Source organism: Camelus dromedarius, chromosome 3 (assembly GCF_036321535.1).
Source record: "Camelus dromedarius isolate mCamDro1 chromosome 3, mCamDro1.pat, whole genome shotgun sequence".
Lineage (NCBI taxonomy): Eukaryota > Metazoa > Chordata > Mammalia > Artiodactyla > Camelidae > Camelus > Camelus dromedarius.
Genome location: NC_087438.1, coordinates 50715355 through 50727419, shown reverse-complemented (window position 1 = coordinate 50727419; position 12065 = coordinate 50715355). Strand labels below are relative to the sequence as shown.

At 38.9% G+C, this 12065-nt stretch overlaps 1 protein-coding gene across 1 annotated transcript in view; it reads right to left on the bottom strand.

Annotated features, from left to right (window-relative positions):
• The window catches only part of IQGAP2 (IQ motif containing GTPase activating protein 2), a 264054-nt gene that overhangs the window by 49068 nt on the left and 202921 nt on the right, over positions 1-12065 (bottom strand). The window contains exons 15-18 of the mRNA XM_010975017.3: positions 10569-10736; positions 8104-8246; positions 6138-6308; positions 381-464 (exon numbers count right to left, since the gene is read on the bottom strand). Of these exons, the coding sequence (XP_010973319.1) occupies positions 381-464; positions 6138-6308; positions 8104-8246; positions 10569-10736 (566 nt within the window). The remainder of the gene's footprint in view (positions 1-380; positions 465-6137; positions 6309-8103; positions 8247-10568; positions 10737-12065) is intronic.

Genomic DNA, 12065 nt, shown 5'->3' with positions numbered 1-12065 from the left:
CTAACTGTCTCCACCTCCTCTTGTCACTGGTTTGCATTTGCCTTACAACTAAGGTTTGCACTGTTGAATTTGAGCATTCTAAATATTATTAGCGAATATGACAGGAGGAACATAAAATAAAGCTGGGTTTCCCCTAGATTTTAACTAATCAACTGGGACTTTTTAGAGAAAGGTCATTTATTATAAAGGACCAGAGATAATACATATGTTTTAATGGACTTGTTGAAAGATGATCAGTTAAGTGCGTAGTGGAGGTAAAACTCAAACCCAGGACTTGCTTCTGACTTCAAGGCTCATACAGAGTCTGTCTTCCAGAGCAAAATGAAAATGAAGGGAAAAGTTTATGTCAAGCACTTGCTCAGGTAAGAAAGGGTGTTTACCTTCACGACAGAAGGAGTATTATCAATGAACATTTGTCGCCTGCGCATGTATGACGCCCGTTGTTTATGTCCTTTCCAAAAAGCCTGTGGAAAACAGAGTTACGGAATTACTTACGTGCAGCTGTTTGTTTTAGAAAGTGCAAGAACAGAGAGACACTGAGCTGGCACACTGTCGGGGACCCTCCCCTTCCAAATCTCATCACCTCTTGGGGGTGGACATTAAACTGGGCAGAACGCACTAGCTCACGGGTGAGGCTTCTCCCAAGTTGGGGAAAGGAATTACCAGGTGGAAGCCCAGTTTCTGGTTCAGAAGCTTAATTTTACCAAGGCCCTGGCTGATAAAGAAGTAATAATAAAATGGAATTGCCCTGAAACATACCAAGAGATGAGCTGGGTAATGATGGAACTGGGTAACAATATGCTTCAAAATAATGACTAATAAGTAAGTATCTTTACTCCACCAAGGGGCCCACTGTGAGCCCACCTAAAAATGAAGATGCTCTACTGACTTGTGACCCTCACAGGAGTGCTGTGATTGAGCTTTTATTATTTCATCTATTTTCACATAAAGTTTAATGATGCTTCATCCAACAGAGCTTTACTAGATTATCACCATTAAAGAGAGCACTGATAGGAAACATTTGGAAAACGTGGACACAAACTGATATCTTTAGAATGATCAAATCCATAGTTATGTTTATTCCAATTCACTTTTGAGAACTTTTTATTGAAACATAGCTTTGTAACTCACTCTAATCCCCTGATTTTGTCTTTCAAGTTAGAAAAGAAATGCAAGTTCTATGTTAAAAAGGACAAACATGAAATTGTTATTTTTATAAATTAAAAAATTATAAATTTCTTTTTATGTCTGCATCTATCAATCTGCCTCAATCCTTCTTCTTAAAAAAATCTGTGGAATTTTATTACCATTTGAAAAATTATACACTTTTTAGTAATGATTCAAAATAGTCAGGTTGGAATAAAAGTGATCAACTGAGCACTTGCTCCAGAGTTCCCCTCTCAATTTAAATCCCTAGAAATGACAAAAATGCTTTAAAAAAAAACCCTTAGTTTTGAGATAATTACAAACTCCCAGTAAGCTGCAAAAAAATAACACACTGAGTTCCATGTACCCTTCACCCAGCTTTCCCCAGTGAAAACATCTTAACGAATATGCTTCTAAAGCAATCCATCATAGTGCTGGAAAATCAGAAGGCGTATGGGCCCAAAACTATGAGGGATCCTGGAAGAGAGAAGGCAGCTTGAAAACCAGCTTAGATGGGGAGTGGGGTTTGGGAAAATTACAAACGAGTACAGCCTGTTTTTTGAGGGCATTTAGTAGCATCAAGGTGGAAATTATTTAGCCTTTCATCCAGTGTTTCTAATTTTCAACATATTTAGCCTAAGGAGATACAAGCACCTGTGTAGAAAAACAATATATAAGGATTTTTCTTGCAGCATTGTTTGTAATAACAAAAATGTGTGGAGAACAGAATATTTACAAATAGAGCAACAGTGATAAACTGAGATTGCACTCATACTGATGGCAATTTAACTAGTGCCGTATTTGTCCTGTTGGGTCTCGATGGCGATTCACGTGTTTCTGTGGCTGACACTGTTTTAAAGCACAGAGGTGCACATGTGCAAATAGTATTATATACCCCATTTCTCAATCCAAACTGAAAGGCAAACCAGGAATTAGGACTAACCCAGGTTCTCATTCCACTTTTTTTGGAATTATCTCAATTCCAGAAACGCTATTAATCTCTATTAGCTGAGAGTCACAAAGACTCCAGACAAGTAGTCTGTCACAGTAACACACGATGCAATGCTGAAGCATTTTTGCACTGGTAGAAAGAACTCTCCCGTCTATTCTGTACTGTTTTCAATGTACTAAGGATTTAGGGCTCACCAACAGCCAATGGTACTTTCGTGAAGATTACACTTTATGTTCCATCTCTTTATCGATTATGTAGATTTTTCTGGAATCTACACATATTTTATTGTTACCTTTCCAAACTAAGGCAACTTGGCTGGGTTTAGGTTTTTGGTCTACAGAAGCAGAATATTACATGCTTATTTTATTTGTCAAAATTTAACATTCTTTTTAGAAACTAAGTTTTAGTTCCATCAGGACTGGCTTTTCTTATTCTGAGCTAACAACTGAACTCCTGTGCAAGGCCCAGAGATTGCAGGCTCTCCTAATTAGAGGCTCTTTATTAATACCAATTATAGGTATAAAGTTGGGAGGAAGGAGCAATTGATAAAATGCAAAAGGAGACAAACTTCTAAACCATAAAGCCATTTAGAAGTAACATTTTATAGATAATTACAGACAGAAGGCATTTACAAAAACATCAGTCTCTTGACTGGTATGAGAACCTGACAGAAAATTTATAATAGCCATCTTTTTGTTTTGTTTTTTGTTACCATAAATTACCGTTTTCTGTGTAATGCACCTACAACAAAGGAGAACTGGGGGAACATATCTCAAAATTACGAACGTTATTTATGACAAACCCACAGCCAACATAACACTCAGCAGTGAAAAGCTGAAAGCTTTCCCACTAAAATCTGGAACAAGACAAGGATGCTAATTCTCATCACTCCTATACGATATGGTATTGGAAGTCCTAGCCGCAGCAGTCAGACAAGAAAAAAGAAATAAAAGGGATCTAGGAAATGCGGCTCGCTAAACTGGTTGCTTTGCTTGAAAATTGGGCACCCAGGCTAGTAATATTCAAATTACTATCTTTTGAAGCACAAATTCTTCTGTGATCTCTGTTAGCCAAGAAAACCCTAAGCATTTATCTCTTTTCCCTCTCTGCTTAAAGGTACAATCTCACGACCTGCAAGAGCAGTCAGCTACGCTGTGATGAAGAACTGTCACATAAAGTCACCCCTTCCTCCCAGCCCCAGACTACGCTGGGGCTCCCAGCAATACGCCCTTGCTTCAGAGAAGCGCGTTTCTTTTTCTTTGCCCAGATGCTTGTGGCACTCTTTAATTTGGAGTTCAATAATTTAGTAATTCCCAGGGCTAAGTTTGGGTGTTTATCACTACTATGTTTTTTCCTACCAAGTGGCATTTCAGCTTTCTTCAGTTCAAGAAGAAGAAAAAATACTGTAGCTAACTATTTTTTCCTATTTTGATTTTTCTGATCTCTTTCTGTGCCATACCAACCACCTCAAGGTTGGCTCCCCGCTACCTGCGCTCTGAGTCACCGTCTCTATCACCTCATCATTTCTAACACGTGTTGGGCACTTACTAATAGCTGCGTACTGGGCAAAGGCTGTTAGGTGAATTACCCCATTTAACCCCAACCACCCTGCAATAAAACAGGCATTATCATTTTCAGATGAGAAAATGTATTTTCAATCATCTATTCTTTTCCTTTGTTATCTGTGTGATTTTTCTCAAGTTCTCCATGTGTTTCAATTACTTTCGGTGCCTGTTCTGCATTCTGCAGTTACAAGTTCACTGACATTCTATGATGTCATTATTTCTCTTCCTCTCTTTAGCTGTCAGTCATCTTTTCATTTTATTGTGCTGTCTTGTTTCATTAAGTTCACGTGTCTTGTTAGAATTCTTAAAAGCACAAAGCAGTTTCAGTATAAAATTTTCTTCTGTCTTCTGGAATAAGAGGTTTTTTTTTTAAATTTCTATTTTTTGGAGAGAGGAGGTAAGGGGTACTGGGGATTGAACCCCAGGACTTTGTGCATGCTAAGCATGTACTCTACCACTGAGCTATAGCCTCCCCTCCTGGAATGAGAGTATTATTAAGTGTTTACTTCATTTATATTTTATAACTTATATCCACTTTTTTGATATAAAATTTTCTTTTTTGCTGAGATTTCTTTTCTGGCTTACTTCTTAAATGTAGGCCATTTTATCAGGGCCTTCTTACTGTTCAGAAGCAATCCGGCTATACAGATTCTCTTTGACATCCTTCCGTGTTTACTTGGGAAGCTTTTGAATTGTCCCCTAAGCACCTGAGACAGAGTATTGGTTGCTGATGACTATTTTCTATGGACCATATCCAATTTCTTGGGAGGAGACCGAGGGTGGGAACCTGGTGGAGCTGGGGTGTGGTTGCCCTCAGCCTGGGAGCTTTCTCTCTGAATCTGCTGTGTCTGGGGCTGGTCAGCCAGCTAAGAAGTTTGAGTTGTTCCATGGAGGGGAACAGCTGTGAAATCTTCAGATTTCATGTCATTCTCTTAATTCAGAGTGAGCCAGCCACTTTGGCAAAAACTGAGATTAGCCTGATTCCCTTCGGCTGATGGTCTTTCGGTTTTCTGGGTCAGCCCACATTCACCTTCGGGCTACAGCCTGCCTTTAGACCCCATGCCCTCCCTGTTAGAAACCTGTCAGAAGACTGGGGGAAAAAAAGGCATCACAGGGTGACTTCAGAGTGCGATGGCTTCCTCTTCAATCCTGCTTCGTCCACGGAGGTGGGGGAAAAAGGCTCCATGTCACTGTTTCTGTCCTTACCCCAGCTCTCTTGTGACCTCAGCCCTGGGTCCTAATATCAGGCATATTTTATGCTGGTGGGCCCTTCAGAGGATCCCAACTCTAACACCGCTCTGGGCAGACTGGAGAGCTTGAGGTTGGTCCACGTTGTGTCTCACTGGCTGACACTCTCCAGATTTTGTGCAAAAGTAGAGCCTTTGCATCAGGGTAGAAGACTATTTTTAGGATTTTGTTCACTTCCTGTGTGTTCTGCCTACCATCTATTTAAGGAAGGAATAAACTGGAAAACTTACTGGTTCACCTAGAAAAATCCTTTGACTGTCAGGTTTATAGAAGAAATTCCTTTTATAAAATTAATCATTCCTGCTTTATAACATTTTAAGCTCTGAGCAAATTTAGACACTTGAGCACCTATCATATGCAGGACACAAGAATACAAAAGTTTAAAAAACTCATTTTCTGCCCTGCACAAAATTATAGTTAGGTGGGGAAGCAGGTAAGTACACCAATGGTCACAAAAGAGAAGCTCTTCAACTTAAAGACTTTCTGTTTAGGAGATTTCATGGTTCCTGGCCAAAGCAAAAACCCATCGAATTCTGCTTATCAGGAACAGTATCTCTTTGGAAGCACAGAAAAGGACAAACACCTGGCCTTTTGCAAACCAACAAGTGGTTGGTAGAGATGCTGGAAGGAAAACAGAAGAGAGACATCTACAGTTTGGCAAGTTCCCTTCCTGCCAACCGGAACATCTGGACAAGCCATGTAAGCTGCAGAACAACTCACAACAAAAAGGATGGGAATGAGGATGTCTCTTGCAGGCCTGAATGAAGAATGAGAGATTTTATAAGGGAGAAGGTACTCTTGGAGATGCTACATCTATTTCATTAACTCTTCTGTTCTTTAGAAACTCAGACACCCTTCAACATTGATTAAGTGCTAAAAAAACACAATTTGTAAAGCACCTGAGGTCAGAGAGTACATGACACAAGGATCTCAAGCTTTTTAGAGAAACATGATTTCAACTCTGATCTCAGATGTTCCTCCAGCTCCAGCTATTCACAGTGCCCTGAATACTTTCCAAAAGACCACAGGTAAAAAAAAAAAATCATTTAGCATCTTGCCCATCTCACAGTCTTTACTAAAGCAGACTTCAGGGGCACTGATTAAGGACAAAATCTGCAGTCAGATTTGTTTCTTAGAATGCTGGTAGCTGAATGTCCTATTATCAAATAATACAATTTCGGGGAACATGACAGTTTTCTGTAAAGAGTGGTAGGTGATTCACATACCTGTATTTTGACCACATGTTCCTCTTGTTCATACAAAAATGATTTCCTAGCTTCAAACTCTTTCCTAAGGAGGGGTCCTGAGCTTGTGGCTTGAAAGCGAAGAAGCATATCTTCGGTTGCAGACCACATCTTCTCACGGATGTAATCTGTTGTGACTTCCTCAATAATGTCCTGGCAAGAGATATTTCTTATGTTACACTTCACACAACGGGCGAAAGGAGCGTACAGAACAGCTTCTGGAAATGTTATCTTTCAGGAAATGACATGGAGAGCTCATTCTGGCCTGCTGTACAAACAGATCTGACCAGAGCAGAGGGATGAATGGGCTTAGCTTCTTTCTAGCGACATGGTTTTGGAATCCTCTGAGCTCTGTGCTGAGATGGTTTGAGAATGCAATTGAATGGTCTCCGGATGTGGAAGCGGAGGGGATGGATAATGCTGGCAGGGACCAGGAGTGAGGAATGCGAAAGGGACAAGGATGGTTACAGTTAAGAATAGGCACCGCCTCCTCCCTGTCCCACAGTGCCCCTGAAGATCTCAGGCTTCTCTGCCCCCTTTCTTGCCGTGGACAGAGGAGGCAGACCCCTGCACCGAGTTGAGGAAAACTCAAATTTAGGGGAAAATAAAAGACTTGGAGCAGAAGAAAGGGGGTGGGAGAGGAAAGACAAGCGCTATTGTAGGCAGACAGGGAAACCTAGATGAAAGGGGGAAGAAAAAGGAAGAAAGGGGATTGTGAGACGTCTTCATGTAGATAATGAACTGGGTTTATTTTTACGTTCTGTGAGAGATGCAAGCAAAGACTGGACTCACTGCTATGGCTGATGCCTCTTATTTAGTGCGATTGGATTCAAAGGATGGGTAATTTAAACAATCGAAAGTGAAATCATATAAAAGATGCATAAATATCATTAAGAGAAGACATATGTACATTCTCAAAATCAGTAATTTTAGACTGTGTGGAATATATATGTATTTTTTTTTAACAGCATAGACTCTCCACTTTTTATTAATCCTGATCCTCCATTTCACAAAGTTATACCGAGGGCATCTTTAGATGTCACGTGAGCAATTTTTGGCTCTGAATTTTAACTCTTCAATGCTGCTTCTTCATAGTTTCAGAAATCTTTGCAACAACAGGATATGCTTTTTAAATATTGGCCATAATTTTATTTTTCAACAAAGAAGCACTAATAGTTCATTGCCACAATGCCACTTTCCTGTAAGATGTGGGAACTTTGAATCTGTGAAATTAGTTAATAAATATGTTTTTCACTATCTTCTTGTCATTCAGGATGTCTGTGGTATTGTCAGCCCCAAGCCACAGTTTTTCCTCCGAGTTTTAGCACTGGTGATTCTGTCTCTTTGATGCTGGTGACTTTGAATGGTTCTATAAGATCTACATTTGTGTGTTCTGTTTTTTTCAAAACAGAACTCAATTATTAGAAGTATCTTTTCTTTAAACACACTACAAAGCCTGGATCCATTTTCACATCTTCTGGGTACAACTTCTGGTCTCAAGTCCAAAGCAATCTAGGCGAACATTCCTTCAAGAGTATTTCTCCCTGGGAAGCATTATTCACTTTTAAAGGATCTACATATCTTTGTTGTAGGCTGAGGTGGGGAGAAAGAAATGACATTTTGAATATTGATAACCAAGGAATCAACACTAAGTGAGCTTTTGTGTCAGGGAAAACCTAAAGATTGATTTCTCAGGATAATCTGCTATTTAAATAAGCTGCAAAAGCTTTCCTCCCCTCTTTCTGTTTGGTGTTGCTACATTATATGGAAAACATTCTAGAAGTTAGTAACCAGGCAGCTGCCTCCAAATGTAGTTCCTCAAGACTTGACTCCATATCCAATCTTTAAGCAAATTAGTTCTTCCCATCAATTCCCTGATTCAAAAACAGAAGAGCAATCACACTTATCTTCATATAGTACACTTTTCCATCAAACACCAACCTCCTACCTCAATTTCTTTCCCCATGAGCCATGATTCTTTCGGCAAGTAGGATTCAGGTGCGACCCAGGAACCCTCTTTTGCATCGATGTTGTAGTAGTAATCATATTTCTCCCGCATGGTGAATTTGAGCCATGAACCTTCAGTAGACACTGAAGAAAAAATTTGTTCAATTCTAGAGAGGAACGTTGATCTCTTTGACATTAATGTAGTTTCTTCAATATAAAATAACTGAATGAATATGTTTTTTACCAGGCATTCAGAGAGTCTAAGTTAAAATAATCAGAAATGACTCATTAAAATGGAATGAGTTCTATGTATTCAGTGGCATGTCTCTGCTAAGCCAAAGAAAAAGGAAGAGAGAGTCATGTCTAATGTTAGCTCTGGATCTCAAACTTTTCAGGATAGGAATCACAAATGGTCAACAAGAAGGAAAAGCAGACAAGGAATGGATATCCCAGGTAGATATGAACAGCACCACAAGTAGAAGAGAGCAATGAGGAAGAACCCTCTAGAAATACTAGTCTACTAGAAAATATACTGCATAGTCAAATTAGGATGATCACAAGTAATCATTTTATTTTTAATCACCAGTAGTTGTCATATTCACAAAGGCTTTCAGAAGAATGAACACCCTTTTTAAGGCAACTCTCTCACTGGGAAGGAAAAAAGGCAAATAAAATGGTATTGGCTGTACACATTTGTGAGTATACTCCAAACGTCTGACTGGCACACCTTAAAAGAGTAAATTTTATACTTTTTCTCAATAAGAAAATCAACTGTATTTCCCTGTTAGCAAACAAAAACAAAAACAAAAACAAAAACAAAAAAACAAAAAACAACCAACTCCAAAGTGAAATTCAGAAAACAGTATTTACAATGGCATCAAAAACCATAAAACACTTAGGAAGAAATTCAACTAATGAAATGCAAGCTCTATACACTGAAAACTACAAAACATTGTTGACCGAGAATTAAAGAAGACCTAATTATAAGGAAAGACATGCCATGTACATGGATCAGAAGACTTAATACTGCGGGGTGGGGTAGAGCTCAGTGGTAGAGCTAAGATGGCAGTATGCCTCAAATTGAGCTAAAGATTCAACACAATCCTTAACAAAGTCCCAGCTGACTTAAAAAAAAAAAAAGAATCTAAGGTATCTCTCTGGTTTCTGAATTGGGTATCTAGGGACAGTTTTATGCCACTGACAAAACAGGGCACACAGGAAGAAAAGGAGACAAATTTAGGGAAGAGAAGATAAACTAAGTTTCAGCCAGGATGGATTTGAAATCATGATGGGTTGTCTCTAGGAAGTCGCTCCCTGCATTAACACAGGTATGCAATTCTTTACTCATAAAGGATGAGATGTGAGGGAGCAAACAGGGCCTTGAGGGTGACCAGATGCCAAGTAAGAGAGAATGGCCAGTAGCCTTGTTTGCGTACATTAACAGGAAATCTGCTGACTTGAGGGGTGGAATTCCCAAGTTAGAAATACATCAGACTAATTGAAAAATAAATACATAGGGTACTTTTGGACAAATTTCCAATTGAACCAAAAAAAGATTTTTTTCTTTCATTCCACTTCTAAGGCTCTATACCGTCAAAGCAGTTTCTTAAAGATGAAAAGTACTATGTAAATGACCTATGACACAAACACACATCAGCCTAGCAGTCAGGAGACACCTTGATCCCTGACACTAGGGCATAGCAAGTGCTCAATAAAAATCTGTTAAAGAAATGATGGATTGTCTCTGCCAAAAATTCATCCTTTTGGGTTTGTTATTTTCTCCCTCTGTCCAAAATCTCATAAATATAAGTTTCTAAGTGAAAAAAAGGGGGGGGGATGCAGGAGTTTAAACTCATAATCTAAAAGATACTCTATAGAGCTAACATTTCATGATCTGCCATTGGATTGAGTACTTGCCAAGATTATTGAGCTAATCCCTAGGAGGCCAATTCATGGCACTTTATTTTGTATTTTCAAAATTATTCTTTACTCCTACTTAATATTTTACAATCATGTATCATTTGTTTCAAAAAGGATTGAGAGAAATATTAGTGTAAAAATCAGGGGAAGGGTATAGCTCAGTGATAGAGTGTGTGCTTAGCATGCCCAAGGTCCTGGGTTTAATTCCCAGTACCTCCACTGAAAAAAATTTAAAAATTAAAAAATCAGTTCTTATCACTGGAGGTATGGATCAACAGCAAGACCTACGGAAAGCACAGTGTTCTTTATTGTTGTATTTTCTCAAGTCTATGCCACCCACACAAAGCCACCAAGTGAATCATAGCTTTTAAAAACAAATAAAAGAGAGGCATCTAAAAAAATTTCCTTTGCTACAGAAGATAAAACATATTTCAGAAATGTTCATTTAAAAGCAATATTTGTCTTAAAATTAAGAAAATACAATGCCACAGAAACCATCATATTCAAAATGATATTTAGTTGGTGTTAAATGATGAAGGAGCTTACCACTTTCAGATTTTTGCTTTTTTGCCTTCGCAAGGGCATCATAGTACCTGTCAGCACATTCAGGGATTATGTCATTTGGATTATCAACGGCAGGCTTCAAAACAGACAAAATATCACTTTGTTTTTCCTTCTCCAAAAACTGATTAACATCAACGACCAGTGTAACCCCTGGGTAACGAAAAAGAAATGTTTCTGTTTATGGTTATCTTGTGCTCACCCTAGAGGCATGCAAAGATATAAGTCAACCTTTTAGGAACGCACTGGTATTAAACCTGTTGACCCTTTGAGAGTATGTACTACATATGCCCGAGACAGTCACCAAGTGTTCAGGCTGTGGGAAAAATGTATTTCCTCAGAAGTATAGTTTATCCAAAATCGCATTATTTCCTGGTGACCCTTGTGTGGTATCAAGGCAGTAGGACTTGCCTACTACAGTGATCTGTGAAATGGGGTGGACACACACTGACAATAGATATGCAGCCCTTATGCAAGTCACTAATCAGTACTGGAAAACCAGCTTTACAAAGACATGTATTTATTTTAGAACAAGTGCAATGCTATCTAAGCCATGGAAATGCTGGCATTCTCTTGTATAGTGCTAGTATACTTTGCAAGATTGTCGTTAGCAACCCAAACGAATGTTCTAGAAAGACAACAGGCACAGCTGGTGGAACTGTGCAGTGGAGTCCAGAAACTTAATTCTGGAGCCAATTTAGACACAGAAAGCATGTTATCCTATTTCAGATCTCTGCGTCTCCTCATAAATAAAACCGCATTGGACTCTTGGTTGCCTGTGGTCAATTTTTTATTATCTACTTTTCCAGGTAAGAATATTCTGGCCCAACCAATGGAACCTACTGTCTACACAACCTGTAAATGTACTGAGTTCAAAAGGTAGAACAAAAAATGGAAGAAACCAGGTTAAAGTACTTTTGAGATGAAAAAAAATCTCGATGAAGAGAGATGGATATTTTTCTTTCTTTTTTTTTCTTGAACAGACACGTCATACTCTACCATACAAATGCTAAATAGTATATTATTATCATCCAATTATGTTCACACATGCATAGAACTGTGAAGGCTGATGTGTTAAGTAAAAGAGAGTTTGACTTTCAACAGCCATGAGCCCAAGTCATGTAAATCTGGAGGATCACGTAAAGACTTTCCGTGGCCAACTCCAGGTGCTGCTGAACAAGTTACAGTGCTCAGTTCTTTCATTTATAGAAGTTACTAGGAATGAGTGAGCTGCCCCCCTTTTCCTCTTCTCCAGGAAAGCTTTGCAGAGTGAGAAAAATACAGTACTGACGTTTGAGAAGTCTGTGGTCTGAGAGAAGTGGAAGAACATGCAAACGACAAAGAATTCTCACATCGATTACATCTGATAGCTTCATCTAACCCAGTGAAATGCTATTTTCCTTAAAAGATGGGTATTATAAAAGCATGCGTTTCTTGCAAACGTATGTGTCAATGTGCAAGGAGTGGGTCCACGGGTTAATT